The sequence below is a fragment of the Lepisosteus oculatus genome, chromosome 10 (assembly GCF_040954835.1).
Source record: "Lepisosteus oculatus isolate fLepOcu1 chromosome 10, fLepOcu1.hap2, whole genome shotgun sequence".
NCBI classification, from domain to species: domain Eukaryota; kingdom Metazoa; phylum Chordata; class Actinopteri; order Semionotiformes; family Lepisosteidae; genus Lepisosteus; species Lepisosteus oculatus.
Window position 1 is genome coordinate 22776457 of NC_090705.1, and position 26008 is coordinate 22802464.

A 26008-nucleotide genomic window follows, 5' to 3' on the forward strand; every position below is an offset into this window, starting at 1 on the left:
CAAGGCAATTTCCTGCCTGCAGGGGGTTTTTCACAGTTCATCCAGTACTGGCTATATGGTTACAGAGAAATGAAACACTTTGGGCTGCATGCCATCCTCTCACGTGCTGCTTTTGAGATGATCTGGTGTTTAAGCCAGAAGAAAAGCCTCTTTTTTCCACACGATGTGGCTTGGTGGGTAACTCAAAAGTCACGCACACAGTGCCCGCGCACACAAATCGCGCGCCCACGTGCAGAATGTCCACGTTGCATGGCACCTCGGAGAGAAGCCCCGCACAGACCACAGTGCGCCATTCGTCCTGCCTGGCGGCTCATCCCTGACATCACTGCCAGCGGGCCTGCCCGGCTCACTTGGGGAGGGCGAGGGCAGAGCATTCCTCTGGCGAGGAGCTCTGGCCAGCTGACGGCTGCAGCCGTCGGTTTGTGAGCGTGACCTTATGCCACTTTCCCCTGACCCAGCCCACTTCTGGCATCTGCCGCTGGCAGAGTTCCACCATGGAGCTGAGGGCGGGCAGTGCCAGGCTGGTTTCAGAAGGAGGGAGGCTTCTGTTACTCCTGTTAGTTCTGTGGCAGGCTGCGTGATAAGAGAGAAGAGGGCAATGCATTGTACTAGCGCAGGGGATGCCCCGCTCATGTTCATGGGCACTGGTACCACCCTGCAGCTTGCAAGGGTCACCTCCTGCGGGCTGCGGGCATGAGCGCGCTGGAGGGAGCGTGGCAAGGGGTGGCGCTAGGCAACGCCGTGAGCTGCACCAGCTTCCGCGTCACTCCTCGCACGGCACAGGCCCCGCTGGCCGGCCTGGTCTGTGAAAGCGTCGGTCTGATAAGGGACCGGACAGGAACTGACTCCCGCCTGCACTGAGGCTCTAATGTGCAGCTTCTGCCTCCTAGTCCACAACATGGCCGCTCGTTTCCCCCGAATAACTGCCTGCCACACTCTGAGCGCCCCGCGTCACGGTCCTGCCACGCGCAGCAGGAGTCTAGGCCTGAGCGAGGTCTGGAGAAACGAGCAGGCTCCCCTTCCTCAGAGCTCATGACATCTGTCCACTAGGTGGCGACAGATGAGTGCAAATAGGCCCCCGGCACTTAAAGGCGCAACAAGAGCAGAACTGACAGAATTATTCAGCGATTCAATTAGTATTTACTACCAGGGAAAGACAGTGTCGCCGCCTAAACAATGCAGTTGACTCTTACTCTCGTTTGGCATGTTAATGAGAACCACAAGTCCGTTTACAGTTGCCGTTCAAATCATTGCTTTGGAAGTGCTTTCATCTTTCCGTCATTATCTATCATTCTTGTAAAGGAGAGTCACAGCAATCGCTACCGGATGCTACTGGCTGAACATGGTCTCAGCACACACAGCTGCTGCTAAGACAAAACACTTCGCCAGGGAAACTGTGAATCCCAAGGAAGAACCAAGCAGGAGAGGCAGACATGTCATCAGCCTCGTCTTCTCAGAAGAAATCTGCCTTTTTTCAGTAGAGCTTGAGCTACGTTGCCGCACTGTTCCGAGACAACAAGACCCCACTCAGATGCTTTAATCTGAATCCCCCCTCCCTGGCAAAATCGGGAACTGAAGGCTCGGACGCCTTACAGTTGTAACATCTACTGACTATGCTGTAAGAACAGTAGTGTAAATCAGTGGTCCTATAATTCCATGTCAAAAGGCTTCGATCACTCCACGGCTCGATCGGTGCAATACAATTTTTTTCCTCACAAATTTGCACCAAGAGATGGGCAGGATTTGGGGCTGGCAAAAGCCATATTCAAGGATGCGGTATAGACCTCTCTTGAGAATACAATTCTTAAAAAGCCCTGCCTAAAATATTTTTTGATACATAATTTTTCAATTTTAATAAAACACAGTAATGTAATAAATAGAAGATACACATACAGTAAGAAGAGCAATCTTGTCCGAGGTTAAAAACTGAATTATATCTAACTGCAGCTGTCATTAACTGATGGCATTTTTCTGTGCTTGCCCTGGAGACAAGTTAAATCTGCACCCAACAGGTGTTTCTGTGATTGTTAATGTTTCTAATGGAAAACTGATACAGCTTCGTTAGCACCAAACTGGTTTCATTTATTTCTCAGTGACTCTCCTGCTTGACTTTGTTTTTTGGCAGACTTGGGAGACTCAGGGTGCTGAGGTTTCTGAAGAGGCAGCTGAGAGTACATGCCTTATTCAGGATGGGATAGGAGACAGACTCACCCCTTCGTTGGGAACAGCTGGAGTCCATTTATACACTAAAAAGCACACAGTGCCTTGCAGAAGGCTAAAACCGTTGTGTCTTTAAAAGGCCCTTGAACCCATGACCCTGAGGTCGTGGGCCCTGAGCCTATGTGGCAAGATTCCCCGGCTCCCCTGCAGTTCTGCAGAAATGCTTACCAGTGCCTCCATATTTGTCAGTCATGTTGATGTCAATGTCAGCTTTGAGGTCCAGCATGGTCCTGATTACATCATCGCTACCCTTCCCAGCAGCCCACATGAAGGCTGTACGGCCCTCCAAATCCACGTCGTCCTTTACAGAGGGGTGTTGCAGGAACACTGCTACTGTGTCCTGATCAGAGAGAGAGAGATAGACACACTGAAACTGTGTCCTGATGAGACAGAGATACACACATTGAAACTGTGTCCTGACAGGAGAGAGACACACACATTGAAACTGTGTCCTGACAGGAGAGAGACACACACAAACACACACTGAAACTGTGTCCTGATGAGAGAGAGACACACAAACACACACTGAAGCTGTGTCCTGACAGGAGAGACACACAGACACATTGAAACTGTGTCCTGATCAGATAGAGACACACTGAAACTGTGTCCTGATCAGAGAGAGACACACTGAACATGTGTCCTGATCAGAGACACACACACTGAAACAGTGTCCTGACAGGAGAGAGTCAGACACCACACTGGAACTGTGTCAGGACAGGAGAGAGTCAGACACACACACTGAAACTGTGTCCCGACAGGAGAGAGTCAGACACACACACTGAAACTGTGTCCCGACAGGAGAGAGTCAGACACCACACTGAAACTGTGTCCTGATTAGAGACAGACAGACAGACAGACAGACAGACACACACACACACACACACACACTGAAACTGTGTCCCGACAGGAGAGAGTCAGACACACACACGAATGAAAATAAGAACAGCTCTCACCGCGAAGTTGCTCTGGGCACTGTAGTGTAGCGGGGTGGCTCCCTGGCTGTCTGAGAGGATGGTGCCAGACTTGTTCCTCTCCAGGAGCAGGTGCACGATGCGGGCATGACCTGGGCACACGCACACAAGCTTTAGCACACAGTCAGTCACATGAGGGCACAGCGCTGTCTTCACGCCGACACGTTTCTGGAGTCGCCTGGGCAAGTTCAAACGCCATAACCCAGAAAAGACAGGCAAGAAGCTGAAATTGTCAGCAGTTACAAACGTCTTGGCAAAGCTAACCTTTGAGAAAAACACAGAAGCTATACAGTATGTAAGAGCCACCAGCAATTGCTCTTCCTGAGAAAACTCTGCTTTTAATGTATTTTAATTTTAATCATGTCGTACAATGAAGGCCTTTTTCAGCAGAACTTTTATGAAACATTCACTATGGGTGTCTGGTTTGGTAACCTTCATAACCGCGATAAAAAATGAGCAGGAAAATGAAGGTAGCCAGCGACGGTATCGTCAAACAACAGATACAGCTGGTAGACACGTATATCAAGCTAATAGTGTGGAAGTCAATCTAATCATTTGCACAGTGAATGTTAGCTCTTCCCATTATGGCATTAATTTAAAAGCAATAAAACAAAGATATCCTTTATTCCCACAGGTATTAACCTGCTCGGTTTGCACATCTAATTGATTATTTTATTTCATGTATAATATTTTATTTCATGTATCATGTATCTTAGGTATCTAGTTCAATCACCGATGACCCAAAGTCTTTATTTTACTAATTAGTTAAAACTTCAGACTTGTTTTTTATCTGTTCATGGATTCAAGATGCCTTAAATGAATTCTGTTATGGTTCTTCTTCCCTTCCCCGCAAACCAGATTTCCAGTGGGGACAATAAAGAAATTAAGTAAGAACTTTCAGCTTTTTTTTTCTACACAAAAACCTGCTCAAGATCCAAAACTATAATACTATTGGCTATGGTTAAATTTGAATCTTTAAATTACTATGGTGAGAAACAATCAGAAAAATCCAAATTTCACAAAAATGCGGAAGATTCAGAATATAATTTTAGTCTTGGATAATTCAGTCAGAACAGCTTCACATCCTCTGTCAAAAACATTTCTGTATAAACAATACCAGCAGCTCATGTGGCTAGTGAATTGGAAATTACATTTCTCTTCTTTAAATCACCAGTTTCTAAAGGCCTGGGACAATTAAATATCAACCAAACCCATCAAACTGGTGGTGTGCTCATAAAACTCAAAATTATTTAGCCCTCAGAGACCCGTGTTCCTTTCATTGAAACATGACTCACATAATAGATCGATTGCTTAACGAGTGATCCTAATCTGTAAACAACAGGTGATTCAGGGCGATAAGAATAAGTGGACTGGGGCTCTCCAGGACCAGATTGTGAGACCTCTGGCTTAATCCATATCCATCAGATTAAAATCTTTGCTAATGCGCAATCGTCCCATGACCAGGCAGTGGCACCTGATCTAACTTTGTAGCTTAACTTCCCTGTTTTAAGTGATAACTGCCTTCTCAGATGTGCCGAGCTAACGCTGATGGATATGGACTCTGTGCGCGTTTCTCTGTGACGCTATGAAAAGCCACTTCACTTCGGCGACTTCACTTCCGTTACAAAATAAAACGGGAAATGTGTCAAAGGGAAGCAGTTGTGTGTGGAACTGAACGAAGGCGTCTGGGAACCGATGCCCTCACTCGCTCACTCACCCAGGAGAGCAGCCCAGTGCAGGGGGGTCCTGAACAGATTGTCGTAGGCGGTGACGCTGCAGCCCTCGTACGATGTCAGCACGGCCACCACCGCCTCGTTGCCATCGGCAACCGCGAAGTGCAGCGGTGTGCGGCCCTCGTAGTCCTGCCAGTTCAGGAGGGACTCTGTGGGGGCAGCCTCCTACGGAGCACACACACGCACAGCGGGGGCTCACACACAACACGGCGAGGCGCAAAGTCATTGTTTATCACACCACCCGTACACAACGTGCTCTTCCGAACTCCACAACCTGCTTAACCGACACCAGACGCAAGCTCTGAGTCACTGCCAGCTCCAACGCTGGTTGGTACAGGCCGCAGCCTGAGCGTGGCCATTTTAGCTTGGCGCACAAGCAAAACATTTAGTGGCCACACAGGAATTTTACTGGTCAGCTTCGGACTTCAGAAATAATATGAAATTTTCTTCCATCCATCTTCTAAACTGCTTTATCCAGTGCAGGGGAAACCAGAGCATAACCCAGCAAGCAATAGACGCATGGTGGGATACACCTTGGAATAGACACCATCACAAACACACACTTACACCTGTGCCAGTTTTCCCGGAAGCCAATTAACCTATCCGGATATCTCTGGAAACCACAGCGCTCAGAGGAAACTCACATGAACACGTGGGAGAACACACAAACTCCACACAGATAGCAAACTACATCCAGACTTGAACCCAGGGCCCCAGCACTGAGGCAGCAACGCTAACCACTGCTAACACCCATCTGAACGTTTATACCTGTTTAACTAAATATATTACTACAACAACCGAAAACAAGGTTTTCGTGTCAGTTCTCAAATACAAAATTGATACAAGAAGGTGGTGACATACATTTTAATTCAAGAAAATGCTGTAACAGGCTGAACGAGCTGAATCCTTGCAGCCTGGAAAGCCAGTTGTCGTAGATCTAGGTCTAGTGCCTAAGGCGGTCGTTCAATATTATCTTTTCAGAAATGCTTCAGTACATAAACCAACTCTGTGTGTGCACGACAAACAGTTATTCCTCGGTTTCTTGTCAACACATCTCAGATGCAGTCATGCAAAGCAGAGGAAACACCCAGATGAAATGATCTGATCATTTCAACCAATTGCAACCTATGGGATGATATCGAGTTGAGGCTGTAAAATGTCCCATGCTTTTTACTCTCACTGCCACCTTTCCTGTCTTTGGAACAGCTAATTGGAAAAGGTGGGGATTAATTTTAGTGCTCAGAAGACAAAAGGCAATTTTAACATATCTATGACTGTGAAGCAAATATTCTCATTTAAGTACTTAGATTGTGGTAGACACCTTATTATTAAGATTAGAGATGAATCAATGATAATATTCAACTTGGTCAAGCTACAGCGCTGAAATAAAGCACACTTTAAAATCCCCAAACTGCACAGACCTGATGTTAAATGCTGAACGTACACAGATTGGGATGTTAAAGGTATAGTTGTATTGAAACTATTGATGTATTTCAAAACAATATTTCACAGAGGGGGTGAGTAAGACATCATAGATCAATCAGGACATCTACTGTATATGATAAGACAGCACTTCCATTGGCCCTAGAGGAAATGATAGATACTTTGCTACAGCTGTTATTATTATTATAATAGTAGTAGTATTTCTAATCAAAACAAAATACAGGCCAACTAGCATAATACACAATCTAAGGCTGCACTGTTTTCTGATTTTTGCCAGGAGCTATATCACCCTGCAACTCACAACTGGCAGCCCAGTGAAGTTCAGCTGGTGGGGACCAGTAGGGGGCGCTCACCTTGCAGTCTGGGTGGATCCTAATACCCCAGTATAGGGACAGGGACACTATACTGTAAAAAGGGGCCGTCGTTCGGATGAGATGTAAAACCGAGTTCCTGACTCTCTGTGGTCATTAAAAATCCCAGGGCGTTTCTCGAAAAGAGTAGAGGTGTTACTCCAGCATCCTGGCAAAATTTCCCATTGGCCTTTACCAATCATGGCCTCCTAATAATGCCCATCTATGAATGGGCTTCATCCTCCCCACTGATACGTGGTGTGTGGTGAGTGTACTGGTGGATCATCCAGGTGGGGCTGCACACTGGTGGTGGTGGAGGGGAGTCCCCATTACCTGTAAAGCGCTTTGAGTGGAGTGTCCAGAAAAGAGCTATATAAGTGTAAGCAATTATTATTATTTTTGTTTTTACTTGTTTTACTCACCACACCTTCGATAAAAAGATCGCCTTTTTCTGGTTTTTGACCTCGACCACATTTGGGGAATGTCAATTTTTATTTTTTACCGGCCAAGATGAGAATTTCTCCATTTTGGTCACAACTCAGAGGGCCGACAAGCAATGTCGTGCAAAGGACGAAAGCAAGGATTTGAAAACTGCATCCTCTCCAAAAGTCACGTTGGCACTGACGTGCACATGCGGGGCTGGTTCACGTAAATTGCACTGTTCTAAATCTCTCCCTTTGTATAAAAAATCATGAACTTTTAAAAACCTTTTTTCTAGGATGGAGTCATAAAAGTTCAATGTGATGCTTTAGAATGCACTGCAGGAACATTATGGAATTCAGAAATGTTTCTCTGTACTTTTGCAAACTGGAATACAAGTATTTTATACATCCTTTATTAACATAATTGTGTGTTAGGATGATGTCTCCGGTCTCTGTGTTGAACCGGTGTTGAACAGAAGGATTTAAAGACACTCAACTGACGATTTATTCGAATGGAAATTTTGTGATCATAATTGCCCTTGTTCTGTCCCAGTGGCTCTCAACCAGCTGGTTACAGCTCCACTCCAAGTGGTCCTTCCAGCCTCCTCCACCCTAGGGGTGCCTGTCATCAGCTGGGCCGGACCAGGATAGCCCCCCCCTCCCCCTCTTCTGCGCTCGGCTGTGGGTGTCGAGTGGAGTGAAACCACAGCGCCGGGCTGTCTGTCTTGCAGGGGGAGCGGGGCGGCCGACATCGCCAACTCAGACACCACAGCTGCTCGGCCACAAATCGAAAGGTCGCGGGTCGGAGGAAAAGCATGGCACTCAAGCCCAGAAAGGCCGAGGCCTCGCCAGGAATTCTGGGCTTTCCCCTCTTCCACTGATCTCATTCAGAAAAGTAAAAAAACACAGCATTGTTCATTGGCCCTTGGCTTTTTTTCACTGCAAAAGCACACAGTCAACAAACAGGGTCACCAAAATAAGTCCCTCCACCGAAAGGCGCATCAGGAGCACAGACAAGAGGCGTGGGGGATGTCACGAGAGAAGCCAGGAGCATGGGCTCCGCCCGCTCGGTACGGTTGACTCACCAGGATGCAGCGCACAGTGTGCGTGGCGCTGGGGTCCTTGTTGTGGGCGGCCCAGTGCAGGGGGATCTTGCCCTCGACGTCAGGGATGCCGATGTTGGAGTCGTGCTTGATGAGCAGCTTGACGTGCTCGGGGTGGTTGTAGTAGGCGCTCCAGTGCAGGGCTGTCTGCTGCAGGGGCCGACACGAGAGCGGGGTCACCCGCCGAGCTCCACGAGCGCCGGGCCCCACGCAGCACCCTGAGCGACAAGTGAGGTGCCGAAGTGCCGGCCTGCCCTGGCCCTCCTCACAGCGCAGTTCAAATCACCAGTGAGACTACTGTCAACTTTGGCCAGTTAAGCAACAGACTTTAAGAAAATAAGAACCGGGAGTGGGAGGGGAAACCCTGGCATTACACAAACCACTGGCTGCTAACAAACAAAAAAAATACCCCCTTGTTCCTTTTTCATACGTAAAAAGGAACTGGAGAGAAATAAAGATGGCTCATCTTGCAAAATGAAGGGCATGTGCCTGCATCAAGGGCCAGCTACAGCAAGCAGACAATAGCAGCACCCAAACACTGTGTTTCCTGTGCGGAGGTGCTCAGAGCGTGCCGTGACTGGGGAGTTTGTGTTCTGGGTCCCTCCATCCTCGCCTGGGAACTGCCCTATCTAAGCAGCCCACAGCCTCAGTGTTTGTGTGTTTGTGGATCATTTTGATCGGTTTTGCATCACACTCCCAGGCTATCACTTAAAGACAATTACACAGCATGCCCCGGACTGAAAGACACATCGGTCAATCTTTATTTAAACAGTTCAAGCAGGGAGCTGCGTCACCATGCGTAGGCTGCAAAGGAACAGATAAAGGTTTATTCCATGCTGAAAAGAGAAGAAAAGAAATACGTTTTTTCCTTACACCTGAACAAGGCTCCATAGCCAAAATGTTGTGTTTCCTTTCTTTTCTTTTCAGCATGGAATAAACCCACAGCCTGTTCCTTTATTTAAAAGTTCAAGCAGGGAGCTGCGTCAGCACGCGTAGGCTGCAAAGGAAGAGGTAAAGGTATATTCCATGCTGAAAAGAGAAGAGACACAATGTCTTTTCTTTTCAGCATGGACTAAACCTTTGCCTGTTCCATTTTTTTTTTACACAGACGCATCCACAAGAAACAGGTTTGCTTCTTTGCTCTCAGTTCGGCCAGCGAGCCCGTTCTCAAACAGAGTTAAATACAGGTTGGCGCTGATGGGAGAGAAAAGCACCACCTTATTTTCCACTGGGTCTGTGCAAACCCCAGCTGCGGGTTCAAAATCCGCTCTATTTATCAGCGAGGTGGTGGTGGGGGGGGCGCAGTTTATTAAGGCTGTTCCTTTGAATTTAAAAAAATCTTAACGATTAGCAGCTACTGGCTTTGCACATTTGGCCTGCATATGGTGAGTACTCTGCGTGCAGTAGGACACAACCAAGTAGTGCTCAGAGGGTCTTTCAGCGCCAGGGAGGGACCTTCACTTGGCAATGCCCAGGACACCTCACAATAAACACCCACACCGAGGAGGACAAAAATAATTTAAGTGGGTTGCCAGTTCTGGATTTTCCATTTTTAATATACTTTTAAAAAGTAGTTCAGGTGGGGAGCTGCATCAGGATGCGCAGGCTGCAAAGGAACAAGTAATAGGTTTGTGACACCTGAAGAAGGCTCCACGGCCAAAACGCTGTGTTTTCTTTCTTCTCTTTTCAGCATGGAATAAACCTATCACTTGTTACTTTTTTAATGTACATGCAGACTATGCTATGAACTCTCAGTCCAGTTAACAGCTCTGTCTTGTATATTTTCTGCGTGAACACGGAGAGTCAGACCGGCCAGGGGCTGGAGAGTTTAAGCTCAGAAGGTTAAACTCTCCCTGCACAGGGTTCGTTGCTGAAACTCCGTGTGTGCGCCAAGCCCAGGCAGCTGAGGTTTATTAAACGAAAAAGCAATGCTTTTATTCGAATTTGTTTTATGAGAGTTCACATCCTTCCTGCAACTTGAGAGCAGCTCGCACATCTCAGGCTGTGTTAATTGCGGTGTGTGGCGGTGATGGCTGACTCGCACATGACCTCCGAGATCCCACAGAACCCGCGAGCCTGAACATCTGGGACAAAGCAGAGCCGACGTGTGTCGAATTCCACAAGCAAAACTTCAATGGGACCCCTAATCCCTACTACGGGGGGTCAAAGAAACGCCAATCCAAATCAACCACAGGACAAGATGTCTGGCTGCCTCTCACAGCTGTTCGCTTACTTCTGCCTGCACATTAATAATGAAATTAAGGCCGTGCCAGCAAATTCTTCCAATTCAGGGTCGAGGGGGAGCCTAGCAAAGGGAATACCCAGGGTACACCCTGGGCAGGACGTCAGTCCATCGAACAGCACACATTGACACACATCAGGGCCAGTCTTCCCAGAAGCCAATTAACCTCCCCGTATGTCTTTGGTCTGTGGGAGAAAACCCAAACAACCGCAGGAAGAATGTCTAAACTCCAGGCAGACAGCAACCCAGGTACAAAACTGAACCCAGGGCCCGAGCACTGTGTGTTAACCACTGCGCCACCACGCAATCTATTTTCAATAATGTCTTAGCATTCTTCTGATAGCATCTGCATCTTTCGCGGTGGGCCTGCCTATCACCTTGTTCTTGTCCTGGGTGTCCACCTCCCCAGGAGCCATGTATTTCAGCAGCAGGGCCAGGCACTTGGGGCTGCGGTGTCGGGTGCTCAGGTGCAGAGGGGTCATCTCCTCCAGGTCCTTCTGCAGCCAGTCCGCCCTGCGAGCCAGGAGCAGCTTCATGAACCGCACACTGCCCTGCAAGACACACACAAGCCCCGGTCAGTACAGCCTGACTCCACTATACACAACACACACACTGCCCTGTCAGTACAGCCTGACTCCACTATACACAACACACACACTAGCCCCTGTCAGTACAGCCTGACTCCACTATACACAATACACACAGCACACTGTCAGTACAGCCTGACTCCACTATACACAACACACACACTAGCCCGGTCAGTACAGCCTGACTCCACTATAGACAACACACACACTGCCCTGTCAGTACAGCCTAACTCCACTATACACAACACACACACTGCCCTGTCAGTACAGCCTGACTCCACTATACACAACACACACACTGCCCTGTCAGTACAGCCTGACTCCACTATACACAACACACACACTGCCCTGTCAGTACAGCCTAACTCCACTATACACAACACACACACTGCCCTGTCAGTACAGCCTGACTCCACTATATAGACTGCCTACTTTTAACAAACAGCCTTACAGATATTATTCCTTAAACTGATATAGGCTTTTCTGGACACTCCATTAAAAGCGCTTTACAGGTAATGGGGAGTCCCCTCCACCACCACCAATGTGCAGCCCCACCTGGATGACCAATAGTGCACTACTACACTCACCACACACCAGCTATCAGTGGGGAGGAGAACAGAGTGAAGCTATTTGATAGATTGGGATTATTAGTAGGTCATGACTGGTTAATGCCAGGGGAAAATTTGGCCAGGATACCCGGGTCTTTTACGTCTCACCTTAAGGATGGCACCCTTTTAAGAATACAGTGTTCCCACCACTATACTGGGGCACTGCGATCCTCACAGGCCGCAGGGTGAGCGCCCCCTACTGGTCCCACTAACACCTCTTCCAGCAGCAACCTTAAATTTTCCCAAGAGGTCTCCCATCCAGTTGCTGACCAGGCTCACACCTGCTGAGCTTCTGTGGGCTGCCAGTTTTCAGTTGCAGGGTGATGTAGCTGCTGCTATACAATAATGGGCTGATTAAAATGATAAAAATTGTTTATTTAGAGTTGTACTGTAAAGAGATAGCAGGTGGTGATGTTGGGTTTTGCACATCAGCATCACAAGTCTGAAGCTAGAGTTATTAATAGCTTCAATATCAGGTTTGCTAAGCTCCAAACAACTTTGATTCTGGGCTTAAGTGCAATGCTGTCGGGCTCTTTCATTCTTGTTTCATGTTTCATTTCAAACATGAAAGGTCAGGTCATTCATGAATTCTTTCAATTACGTACTACTGCCTCTTACAAACTTTTCCCTGTCTGATGCGGATAACCTTATACACACTTCTGCTCCAGAACTGACAACTGTAACTTGTTAATGTTTTGATGTGTACACTTTTATAGGCTACAAGATTTAATAAGTCCTGAACCAGCTGGCCAGTGGATTTCCTAATATCGTTCCAGAAAAATCTAGATGCATTCCTTGGTTCTACTAGAGGCTATGAATGAAGACAATAAGATGAACCATATTGTGTTTTCTCATGTGGTACCTCTCTGTGATTACCGAATTCTATTCATCCATTTTCTAACCATTTGATCCAAAACAGTTTTGGGGTAGAGCCAGTGCCTATCCCAGCAAGCAATGGGCACAAGACAGGATACACCCTAGACAGGAACCCAGCCCGTTTCAGGGCACACACAAACACACTAACTTTCCCTGTAGACAACTAACCTACCAGTATGTCTTTGGATTGTGGGAAGAAACAGGAGAACCGAAGGAAAACCACAGGAACACAGGGAGAGCATACAAACTCTACGCAGACAGCAACACGGGTCTGGAATGGAACCCAGGACCCCAGCATTGTGACAGTGTACCTACCCGGCTAATTTAAATCCTAGTATATTTGAAGAGATTACCAGTTCATGTTTGGATTGATTTTATAATTAACTTTCAACTCATAAGATTTTTCCTAGTAAAGATACACTCTTCTCTTACATAGATCAGAGTTCCAGTCTCACTCCATAATAGCTGCAACTCAGAGCACCTGCTTGACCCTTAGAAAAATGATATTTTCAGGTGTAATTTTGAGGAATTGTAATTTTAAGGAGTTTGTAATCTCAGCTTCATTTCCAAAGTTGGGGGGCTTTGTTGTTTAATCAGGTGGAAGTAATTTAGGGTAAAACAGCCAAATCAAAAACAATTTTCTACACAGAAGTCAGAAACGGGGTTTGATTCAGGTGGAAATTGGGTTTTAGTCTGAAAAAAATATATCTGTTATGGCTAAAGCCATCCTTCAAATGGAATTCAAGGTTACAAAGCACTTTTATTTTTGCCCATATTAACTGGATATAGGAAAAAGAAAACTTTACTCCAGAAGCTACAGAGAACAGAATGTCAACAGCTTGCTGTGTGAATGGGTACTCTTGAAGGTGTCATTGCAAATGTGCACTTGTTCTCAATTTTATTTACCCGTTTAAATAAAGGATTCAATCAAATAAAAGGATTGACTTGGCTGTTACCTCCCGCTCAGACACAAGGTCATAAAACAAAAAGCTGGGAAGAGAAACACAAATCTTAGTGCTGTATAATTTCAAATTTGAAGGATCACCACAACAAAGATCGGAGAAAAAATAAATATTAATTGCACTTGCTGAACGCCACTTAAAACAAGGTTGCGTTGCATAAAGGCTTTGCTGCTGTCGCAAAAACCTGTCTGCATTACATTGGTCTGAGTGCGATCCAAAATCTGAAGGATATTTTTTAAAAAAAATATTTCACAAGCTCACAAAGTTTATATTTAATCTCTTCTGCTGTATTTTAGAAAAGAAAAGAACTGCACTTTAGGTTAGTTCAAAATATACAGGGAAAATATTAAAGTTACGTCTAAGTACAATGACAAGTGATGGAGGGATTGGCTGGTTTATCCTGGTAAAGCAATCTCTGTGCTATTACAAACAGTGCAGCTAGTTCAGTATCAATCCTTTAGTGCAGCACCAGTGCTGAGACACCAGTCTGGCTCAGGGCCTTTGCACACTTGCTCTGAGGACAGAGAGACAGCTGGTAATTGCTGGTTTCCTCATGAACTCCCTGCTCTTATTGACAGCCTGCCCACACGGGCCTCTGGAAGAGTGTGGAGGCGGAAATCCCTAGAAGGAACCCCCTCTCCTCTACACAAAGATATCGGCAGGGGTGATCGGCGCACGGGAAGCAGACAGCGGCGGCGGTGTGGAATCGATTTTCCTGGACATGGGAGCCCATGCTGGTCCTCTCTGGGTCTGCGACGGAACAGGGCGGGGTTACAAGCTGGGGGTGGGGTGTGGCATCCGCCTGAAGCGGCTCAGATGGGGAGGTGGGATGGCTCTGTCCCTTCAATGCTTTTCTGGATGAGAATGACAGCAGATAGATGGATATACAGTGCCTTGCGAAAGTATTCGGCCCCCTTGAACTTTTCAACCTTTTGCCACATTTCAGGCTTCAAACATAAAGATATAAATTTTTTATTTTATGTGAAGAATCACCAACAAGTGGGACACAATTGTGAAGTGGAACGAAATCTATTGGATTTTTGAAACTTTTTTAACTAATAAAAAAATGAAAAGTGGGGCGTGCAAAATTATTCGGCCCCCTTGCGTTAATACTTTGTAGAGCCACCTTTTGCTGCGATTACAGCTGCAAGTCGCTTGGGGTATGTCTCTATCAGTTTTGCACATCGAGAGACTGAAATTCTTGCCCATTCTTCCTTGCAAAACAGCTCGAGCTCAGTGAGGTTGGATGGAGAGCGTTTGTGAACAGCAGTTTTCAGCTCTTTCCACAGATTCTCAATTGGATTCAGGTCTGGACTTTGACTTGGCCATTCAAACACCTGGATACGTTTATTTGTGAACCATTCCTTTGTAGATTTTGCTGTATGTTTGGGATCATTGTCTTGTTGGAAGATAAATCTCCGTCCCAGTTTCAGGTCTTTTGCAGACTCCAACAGGTTTTCATCCAGAATGGTCCTGTATTTGGCTGCATCCATCTTCCCCTCAATTTTAACCATCTTCCCTGTCCCTGCTGAAGAAAAGCAGGCCCAAACCATGATGCTGCCACCACCATGTTTGACAGTGGGGATGGTGTGTTGAGGGTGATGAGCTGTGTTGCTTTTACGCCAAACATATCGTTTTGCATTGTGGCCAAAAAGTTCGATTTTGGTTTCATCTGACCAGAGCACCTTCTTCCACATGTTTGGGGTGTCTCCCAGGTGGCTTGTGGCAAACTTTAGACGAGACTTTTTATGGATATCTTTGAGAAATGGCTTTCTTCTTGCCACTCTTCCATAAAGGCCAGATTTGTGCAGTGTAAGACTGATTGTTGTCCTATGGACAGACTCTCCCACCTCAGCTGTAGTTCTCTGCAGTTCATCCAGAGTGATCATGGGCCTCTTGGCTGCATCTCTGATCAGTCTTCTCCTTGTCTGAGCTGAAAGTTTAGAGGGACGGCCAGGTCTTGGTAGATTTGCAGTGGTCTGATACTCCTTCCATTTCAAGATGATCGCTTGCACAGTGCTCCTTGGGATGTTTGAAGCTTGGGAAATCTTTTTGTATCCAAATCCGGCTTTAAACTTCTCCACAACAGTATTACGGACCTGCCTGGTGTGTTCCTTGGTCTTCATGATGCTCTCTGCGCTTTCAACAGAACATTGAGACTATCACAGAGCAGGTGCATTTATACAGAGACTTGATTACACACAGGTGGATTCTATTTATCACCATCAGTCATTTAGGACAACATTGGATCATTCAGAGATCCTCGCTGAACTTCTGGAGTGAGTTTGCTGCACTGAAAGTAAAGGGGCCGAATAATTTTGCACGCCCCACTTTTCATTTTTTTATTAGTTAAAAAAGTTTCAAAAATCCAATAGATTTCGTTCCACTTCACAATTGTGTCCCACTTGTTGGTGATTCTTCACATAAAATAAAAAATTTATATCTTTATGTTTGAAGCCTGAAATGTGGCAAAAGGTTGAAAAGTTCAAGGGGGCCGAATACTTTCGCAAGGCACTGTAGAAGGGACCGCCAGATGAATGAAAAAAGTGGATCATAGTAACAATGCCAGGCTGTGTGCTGCCTCATTTATAACCTGAACAGTAGATTGACTCCTCAAGTACGTCATCCTACAGTTGGCAGAAAGACTGCACACGCTATTCCAGCCAACGTTTTCCACCTATTTTAAGAGCACGAGTATATAACAGTAGATTTGTCCACGTGCAGTTAAAGCATGAGGTACTACAGTAGAAAAGTCAACTGAGTGCATCACTGATACAGCCTAATTTGGCATCTGCTCTTCCATTCGAGCACAGTGAGGTATTGTGTAGGGAGAGAGAGGTGAAGAGGCTGGAACTACCCCATCCCAGTTACCAGTTCTCAGATCATAGCTAGCATGTCCTTAAAAGATTTTGCATTTTGGCTGGTCGCCGAGGCACATAACATTTTCATAAATGGATACATTATCCACTGGAAGGACTAATGAACAATAAAGGAACCGATTGTGCCGCAATCCACAGATAGCGCAGATCGGAAGATCCTGTGTTCACACATCTGAGAGCTATTTCATTACTCCTGCTTTACAGCAGCTGCCGGTTTCATTACAGCAAAAGAGGATCCAGGCACCCTTTCCAATGATCTCCCATTCCGAGTCACTCTAGTTTCTCTTGATTCGAACCATGGAATCTCTACAGAACAACAGCTTGATCTTTATTGAGGGTTAAAAACTGAATGGCAGGGGAACATTCCCTGTGAATCTTATGTAGGGGAGGACTTTACCACAACTACATACTTACAGTATCTCCAGAATCCGATGTTAGCCACAAGTTAACGTACATATGGGTTTTTGTTTTTGGGGAAGCTTTTTATTAAAAAGAATGTAACAAATTAAAACCTCTCTCATTTGTTTCCCTTAAGGATTTTTTTTCACGTAATCCTTTAATTAACAATGATGGCCTGAAAGCCCATTTATGCAGTAGGAAAGCTACGACTGCAATTTAAGTGAATTAACTTGCTCAAGAGCAGTGACCCCAATGGGATTTGAACTCGCAACTCCCTGGAGTCCAGGGCTGGAGTTATCATGAAAGTTGATTACTTTTGGATGGAAAAGCACCAGGACTTCAAATTTATCATAAATGAAAAGAGACAAAACATAGAATAGTCAAGAAATATATAATAATAATTATATAATGATAATATAATAATTGGAACAATAAGCCAAGGTCTCTGAGTTTCCAGCCTTTCCTTTTTAACTGTCGTTGTACAATATCGCATTGGGCAAGAAGAGACCTCTTTTAGTAGAGATTTTTTTTTTAATTTCTTATACTTCGCTTTTCTTTGCAACCCTGGGGAGAAATGGGACAGACCAAACTGTTTCTGATAAGCAGAACAGAAGACCCAGAAAACAGATGTGCCAGGGAGCAGAGGCAGGAAAGAAAAGGCATCAGAGACAGAGAATGTAGCCATATCTGGGCTAACAACCCCAAGCTGAACTGCCTTGAAAACATTTTAGTCATTTCAAAGAAGCAGCAAAGAAAAAGTTGGTTACCGGTTAAGGTAGAGTGGTAAAGAGGGAAGTGGTGTCCATTCAGCAAAGGAGAGACAGAGCTGTGTAAAAGGCAGAGACTGTGGTAGAGATGGGGAAAGGGGGTGGAGGTCCAGACAGAGGGAGAGAGAACGGAAGAGATATCCAGTTGGAGAGACAGAGAGAGCCGTGTGTGTGCGGTGAGCGGGGTGGGAGGGGTGGGGGCTGTGTGTCCAGTCAGGATGAATCAGGCTGCTGTCTGACAGCCTCCCCTGCCCTGACAGGGCAAGAGCCGCCCCTGCCTCCCTATTCTCAATCCAATTAGAGCACTAATCCCTCAGCTCGTCGCTCCGCGCCTCAGCACGGCAGCTATTGATCAGTTGTCAGCGCGGTTCACACCCTCCCCGTCCGGCCCGCTCTGACAGGAGACAAACCTCTCAAATTAGACCGCACTCCGGCTGCCCAGGAGGCCCCTGCCGCCACAGCAAGTAAAAGGCCAATAAAACGATAGAAAAATAGATATAATAACAAAACCCCCCGAACACATCAGAGCATTTTGACAGGGAGCCCGTTGGCTAGAGTACAGCCAGCAAGCGACCCTAACCCCGGCCTCTTTCTCTCCCTCGCACTGGCACTTTGACTGAATTAAAGGGCAGGACAATTAAGGAGTCTGACCAGCCCGGATCAGCCCAGGATAGAACGATCATCAAGGGAGAGGGCCGTCAATAGCAGACGGGGGCAATGTCAATAGCAGCCTCTAATGCCCACACCTGCACTGACAGCCTTGCTCCACTTGGGGGCACTGCCTCCCCATGACTCTCCCATTGCCCCCCCCCTCCTCCTCCTCCCCTCCTCACATACTCACTCACGCCGGAGAGGCGAGCGTGTCGAAGGCTGGCCGACAGCCCTGTGAGCGCGCACAGCCAGCAGAGCACAGACGACTAGGAGCGCGAGAGCCCGAGAGGCACCTGCGGACGCGCTGCACCTCCCCGCTGCTGAATCGGACATGTGTGTGCTATTTACTGGGTACACGGGACAGGAAATGACTGGGAAATCAGTTCCATAAGCGCCGGGGCCCTAGGTTCAACTCCTGGGGCGCTGTGTGTGTGGAGTTTGCATGTTCTCCCTGTGTCCTTGGGGGTTTTCGCCAGGTTCCACGGTTTCCTCCCACATTCCAAGGCACACTAGTAGGATAACTGCCTTATTGGGAAGGGTATATCTTGACTCTGAAAAACCCTATGTGCTGACAATGAATTATAAAAACAATTCAAACTTTAACGGGTAACCTCTGCATATAATCTAAGGCGGGGTTCAGTTCCTGACCTGGGGTGCTATCTGCGTGGAGTTTGTATGTGCTCCCCGTGTTCATGTGGCAGGCAGGCACACAGACAGACACTTTCCTTTTACTGCTGTGGAAATGTGTCTCCAACAAAACACACAAGCAAATCATAAGAGCCCTATAAAATCACATGAAATCACAACAACAGTATGTAATGCATAAATAGTTGGATAAATAAATAGGTACAAAGGGGAATACATTTACATAACTTCATTGAGTGGTTTTATTTCAGAGAGGACAAGGACTTCTTATAAATGTTTTTATATTACAGTAGACTGTGTAAACTGTTATAGTATCAAAACTACCAAAATTAAAAAAAAAATCATATTCACCAAATTCACAAAGGCTTACAAATTGATGCTCTATATTTGCAAATATTTCTGCACACCACCACTTGCAATATATATCAGTTTAGTTTTTAGTTTTGACACACAATTGACCATTTCAGCCCCACATTTCATCCGAGGGCAGTGTTTTACAAAACAGTACATTGCAAAGATAACCTAGTGTCACTGTACGGCACAGGAAACACAAAATAAATATTTTCTTAAAAAAAACAGCTTTCCGTGTGTCGTTAATTTCACCCTACAGTCTGTATGGTAGCTTTATCTAAAGCAGAACCAGACTTGACAGAGGATATAGCCGGCACTAAGTGAGAGTTTAAAATTAGCTTGGTTCTCAGTGTTCCCCTGCAGGACAGCTTTATCCACACAGCTAATCTTTGAGGTGAATCACTTGATTTGCAAACACAGTTCTTGCAAACTCAAATTAGATCAGCTTACCACTCAGACCAGACAAAACACTGTCCCCATTTAACCGAGCTAAAAACAACACTGACATCAGGTCCTCTCTGTTCCTGCCCTGGCAGGGGAAACTTTATCTGCACCTGCCCTGTGCTGGTGGCTACACCTCACTACAGGGCGTTCAGAATAAATCATGCATTACAGAAAACACGTTTCTGCTTACAATTAGCAAAATAATTATGCAAATCTAGCAGCCCTCTGAAACTCACACTTATGTCCAATTTTTAGCGGGTACCAGTTAGTCAGCTGGTGGTGAAAATGAGTTGCATCTCTAATGATACTTGTCATGTCACTTGTCACTTGTCACTCTTTTACAGCACAATGCTAAAGACCTGAAGTCGGCCACAACTAACTTTTTTTTATTTCACATGATACAGCTCCAAAATCCGCACGAAAAAACAGTTCGGTCCTGCGGATAATACTGCTGCTGCTGAAAACATCAGAGGACACATTGAGGCACAAAAAAATCAGGACAGAAAAGAAAAAAAAATAAATTGGAAGAGTAGAAGAATACAACCGAGAAAGGAATTTGTGCTCCAGACTGTGGTTATTCTTGTCCCATAATGCCAGTTGCACAGCTCGGCAGAGGCTTAGCAAGCTGCTGACGAGCTATTTTTTAACACTATTTGCAAAACAATATTGGAAGAATGGTATTAAAAGGAGGAAAAACTAATATGTCATCTTTACTCATTGGATTTACTTCCACGTTGTGACCCAGGAGAGAACATCCTGCCCCATGCTACCACGGACGGGCTTTGTGAAACCAAACTAAGGTATGCCAGGGAAAAGATTTGTTGGGTTTTTATTTTAAAAAACAAACAAACAAACAAACAAACAAACAAACATCTTTCTCGAGTGGAAAAACTCACAGCGCCACGCAAGGCTTTGCATCACCATTAGCAGAAGGGGGCGAATGATAATAATATTATACTAATAAACTTTATGTTATATAGCATCTTTAAAGGTGGCTTCTCAAAGTGCTTTACAGGATGACGATAACAATAAATAAGAAGAATACAACAATAATAAGAATACACAAGATAAGACAAAATTACAATATATAGATGAGACCGTGGATGGTGGTACTAAGATGAGCAGAGGGGTGAAGAATGGAACCAGTTAAGTAACAGCTTTTCTAAAGAAGAGGGTTTTGAGTCTGGATTTGAAGGAGTTTAGAGAAGGTGACTCTCTGATATCCTTGGGCATATGAGACCAGGAGGAATTCCTCACGAGAGGAGGCGTGCTCAGGCCCACTGATTATACTTTCCATGAGATCTAATCCCTTGACAGCGTCTAATCTGTTCCGGAGAGATCCTCCTGCATCAGCATCGACATCACAGCCTGCCCCCTTCCACCCCCACAAACACACACTGGATCTCCCCGTTCCTCGGTGAACTTATCCTCCGCACGTGGCGGGACTGCAGCGGGCCAGCCGTCTCCCGCGGACCCACGCGGCTCAACGCGTTCCCAGAAAATCCACTCAGCCTCTCTTGCCTGGATGTGTGAAGCACGCCGGTTATGTGCACACGGGACGGAGGAAGAATTTTTTTTTTTTACGCATTTTCTCTGGGTGGACACACTGATTCACAGTCTGGTTTTGCATTAAAAAAAAACCAACCCTCAGCTCTGTCAGGGAGGAGGTGAACTCGTGCCCTGGCAGGCCCTGGCTGTATTTTCGGAGGAGATGGCAAAGCAAGGCCATTACCCCCGGCCCTGCTCCTGTCACACAGCCCCACTGTCAACAGGGGGCCTCCGGAGCCATGTGGAACCACTTTGTTGCCTCTTCAGGCCCACTGTGCTGATGAGACACACATTGCGACCATTATTGAAAAATGCAGCTTTTATTGAACTCGCAGCACAGGCTAAGCCTATAAAGTCGAGAGGACAGCAGACTCCACTTCAGGCTGCTCGCTTTTGTTCTTTTTTTTTTTTAAATAAAAAACCCCACCCTCACCCCACAGAGTTGCTTGTCTCCAGAAGTTTTTAAACCTGAAACATGTTGTTTTTCTAAACACACGGCACACATTTTTGCCTAAACTGAATTTTCACCCTAGTTTAAATTTCAGAAAGCTCGTTGGTTTTGAAGGCCAGCCATTCCACATCATTAACACCACTCGGCACAGACAAATCAGAACGTGGTCCTCTCAGCACCACTCAGTTACAGCTCCTGATTCACCAGCTCTCTCAGAGGTGAAAGATCAATAACGCAGCTTTAGAAAAACTTTTAAGACGAGTCATCGGAGATAACATAAGCCAAAATGTTGGTTACCTGCTTTTTATTTCACTCTTCCATGCCCATTTCTACACCTAACCATAATGCAGATTTGTAAAATGTGTTCAGGTGGGAGCTCACCATTCAAGTGAAATTTGTGAATCAAAAGCAAATTTGCTGACTGAATTATTGAAGTGTGAGAAGCCTGCTTTGAAGTGCACCTGTGGTTCCGTTCAGTGCTTTCTCAAGCACAGCCACTATTTGGTGCTATGTGCTGTGTCTGCAGAACAGTGGCTACGTTTCGTGCTTGTTAACTGTCAGCCTGGTCAGCGCAGACAGGCAGAGGAGGTGTTGTACTCTGTCGTATCCTTCAGTCTGGCCACACATACAAACAAAACACACAGTACATTTGGGCAGTAAAAGAACTAGGACAATTTAGTAGGGTGCAACAACAGCAAGTCCTATTTTAAAAATAAAAATTCCCTACACTTATATAGCGCTTTTCTGGACACTCCACTCAAAGCGCTTTACAGGTAAAGGGGACTCCCCTCCACCACCACCAATGTGCAGCCCCACCTGGATGATACGATGGCAGCCGTAGTGTACCAGTATACTTACCACACACCAGCTATCAGTGGGGAGGAGAACAGAGTGATGAAGCCAGTCCATAGATGGGGATTATTAGGAGGCCGTGATGGGTAAAAACCAGTGGGAAATTTGGCCAGGATGCCTGGGTAACACCCCTACTCTTTTCGAGAAACACGGAAGACGTTTGTTTGTTTTCGGAAGACATTTCGGGTCGAACAGGTGCAGTGCCTGTCGTGTGGATAAGAACATGGTGTTGGGGCCCCTGTAAAGACGCCCATGTGCAGCACTTAACTGAGCCCTCCTCCTTGGCTCCACCAGCTGAGCACTGGCCTTAAAGCTCCAGTTGGCTCACAGGAATGAGTGGGAGGTGGACGGCGTGATGTTATCTCTCCTGCTTAGGAAAGAGAGCTTGTGCAGCGAGCCTACTGGTGTTGAACTGGCCACTCCAAGAGAAAATTAAAAAACTGGAGTTAAACGGGCACTCTCTCTGTAAAGAGCATGCTTTAGCAGGAAGCTCAGGGTTAGCCCCTGCCTTATAAATCAGTTATATTCAGTAAGAGCAGAAATGTGATTTGTTGTGGAAATGTGTTACAATAAATGCTACACTACTGGGCCCAGAAAATCAATTGAGCCAGTGCTGCGGGCAGAGAGCTGTGTCTGAGTGCAGTGTATTACTTTCCACCTGCTAGTTCAAGGCTTTGAGCTGCTTTATTTGAAGTATTATCCAGAGCAACAGCGCAGCGCACACCATTATTAAACAGCTGGTTAAAACAGGGCCTGCCTCCGAACGGGCGGCGAGACTGACCTTCTGCGCCGCCAGGTGGAGGGCTGTTCTCTGGCTGCGGTCGGCCTTGTTGACGTGGGCCCCGGCTTTCAGCAGCGTCTCGGCGCAGTCCAGCCGGTCGGCCAGCACGCAGTACATCAGGGGGGTGCGCCCAAACTGGTCCTCCCTGTCCCGCAGAGACGGATCCGCTGCGGGGCCACAGACACGGTTAGAAAACGTCAGAAGGGCTGCAGCTCCCTCTCTCTCTCAAAAAAGGAAAAGGAAACCGTCAAGCCTTTCGTTTCCATGCGCAGTCCGTACAACCTGCGCTCGAGTTGAGGAAGTCAGGCCTCTACCACTTACACGATCAGTACGAGCTTTTGAAAACGGCTGGAGGATTTTCTGTGTGAGAACTCTGCCTTGCCTCCTTATGAGTCAAAAAGGGTCAATCCTCCCCTTTAGTGTAGAGTGGTGTTTTCCCTGTGTGCTGTATGTGGCCGTCTCTTATTCGAGCGACTGATCCCAACTGCAGCTGCATGCTGCGTCAACCATGGATGTAACAAAAAAAAACTCCTTTCTCCAAAGTCTCAGTACATCCTAAATCCCAGAACCACAGGGATTTAATAATAATAATAATAATAATTACACTTATATAGCATTTTTCTGGACACTCCACTCAAAGTGCTTTACAGGGAATGGGGATCCCCTCCACCACCAGTGTGCAGCCCCACCTGGAAGATGCACCAGTACACTCACCACACATCAGCTATCAGTGGGGAGGAGAACGGAGTCATGAAGCCACTTCATAGATGGGGATTGTTAGGAGGCCATGATCGATAAAGGCCAATAGGAAATTTGGCCAGGACACTGGGGTTACACCCCTATTCTTTTTGGGAAACGCCCTGGGATTTTTAATGACCACAGAGAGTCTGGACCTCCGTTTTATGTCTCATCTGAAGGACAGCGCCTTTTTACAGTTTAGTGTCCCCGTCAGTATACTGGGGCCTTAGGACCCTCATAGACCTCAGGGTAAGCGCCCCCTGCTGGCCCCACTAATACCTCTTCCAGCAGCAACCTAAGTTTTTCCCAGGAGGTCTCCCATCCAGGTACTGACCAGGCTCACACCTGCTGAGCTTCGGTGGGCTGCCAGTTGTGAGTTGCAGGGTGATGCGGCTGCTGGCATTTCTCAGGGAGAGAGGGAACTCATCATCAGGAAACACGGGTGTGAACTGGTGGACCATACACATACACGCCTATGCACACGTCTACAGAGCAGCTGCTGTGTTCTGCCATCAACACCATTCCCCTCACACGAGCCCTGGGCCAGATCAGGCTCATCAGCAGTGGGAGGGTTCTTGGAAATGTCAGAGCTGGATAACAATAATTTATCAGGTCGGGATTAAACCCCTTTATTTTTAGCTGTGCACATAATAAGCGTTTGAGCACTACGGTCAAGACTGGGTGAGTCCTACAGTAACTGTTGCTCCTCCTGCTGACAGTCTCTGTGTTCTGTGTTGCCATCTCAGCCCTGCAGGCAAACGGCGCTGGGACTGTGGATGAGCCACAGGAGATGAGGGCGAAAAGCAGCGATGGTGACAGAGTCCCTGAGGAGGGCTTATCAGACTGGGCTACGGGGCTGTGAAGAAGGCACAGCAGGGAAGGTGAAGCTTCAGGGGGTCAGCGGATGAGTTGGGGAGAGAGGAGAGAGGGTGGCGAGAGTGTGTGTGTGTGTGCTGGGTGGGCGAGCGGCAGGGGGGTCAGAGTTCAGCGGGGGCAGGGGGACTGACCTGTGATGAGCCTGTGGAGGGCGCTTCGGTCTCCATTGACAGCGGCGGCGTGGACCTGTGAGCCCAGTGGGGGGGCACTGAGGAGGGGGGTGTCCCCAGGAGACAGGGGCAGCAGGGCTGCCTGCAACACATACAAAAACACACCGTTACACGCGAGACACGCAAGTGCACACACAAAGGGAACCTCAAGACACGCACAGCTTGGCTTAAGAAAGCTTGGAGCATGGCGTAACACCCACCCCCCCTCAAGCCCCTCACTCTTCTTTTGCACAGTATTACACAGGAGTTTAGTGGAACAGTGGGTAACTGTCGTCTTCACAGGGACGGCAGCCGAAGCCCGGGCACAGAACACGCGACGGGAAGGACATGTGGGAAATTCCCGAACAGCAGAATGTGCCTGAGAGATCCGCGAGGCGCGGGAATCTCTCACTGGGCAGCAGGCCTCCCTTTGCTCATGCTTTATTCATCCCTCATCAATACTGCAGCAGGCTGGGGTTCTGGGGGCTCCCAGCCCAGTGGTTCCCCATGGCCAGAGGAGAAATCAATTAGAGATTTGGCTGCGTCATCTCTCTCTCACACACACACGGCCAGGCCAGCACACACAAGAGATTTCATCGGCGCTCAGCTGTTGTCATCCCTGTCCGCAGCCCCCTCAGAACAAAACTCTCATCGCTCAGCTAGCAGACCCTCAGCTCAGAGGGAGCCTTCACCACTTTAGATGTTTCTTCTGCCGGAGAGACTGGTGGAGCCATACAGAATTCCACTGCACCACAGCAAGCCAGATGCAAGCCAATCTGCGCCATAGGGGTAGGCCCTGTTCTGCCACACAGACGGCTGAGAAAGGCATACAGCTTCCTCGCCAACTGACATGGTGATGAGAACTGTCCTGGCCCTCCGCAGTACAGAGCCAACCAGAAAGACTTGGGGCGCACATCATCAGGGACATTGTGGGCTGGAAACAGATTCGAGGGGCACATT

The 26008-nt window shown here is 47.0% G+C and overlaps 1 protein-coding gene across 3 annotated transcripts in view; it reads right to left on the bottom strand.

The window, feature by feature from the left end:
• invs (inversin) overlaps nt 1-26008 on the bottom strand; it is a 79770-nt gene that overhangs the window by 27982 nt on the left and 25780 nt on the right. For all 3 annotated transcript variants that reach the window (XM_069194996.1, XM_069194995.1, XM_069194997.1), the window contains 7 exons: nt 25031-25151; nt 23286-23452; nt 10862-11035; nt 8225-8392; nt 4909-5089; nt 3174-3283; nt 2389-2560 (listed from right to left, as the gene is read on the bottom strand). In XM_069194996.1, the coding sequence (XP_069051097.1) occupies nt 2389-2560; nt 3174-3283; nt 4909-5089; nt 8225-8392; nt 10862-11035; nt 23286-23452; nt 25031-25151 (1093 nt within the window). The remainder of the gene's footprint in view (nt 1-2388; nt 2561-3173; nt 3284-4908; nt 5090-8224; nt 8393-10861; nt 11036-23285; nt 23453-25030; nt 25152-26008) is intronic.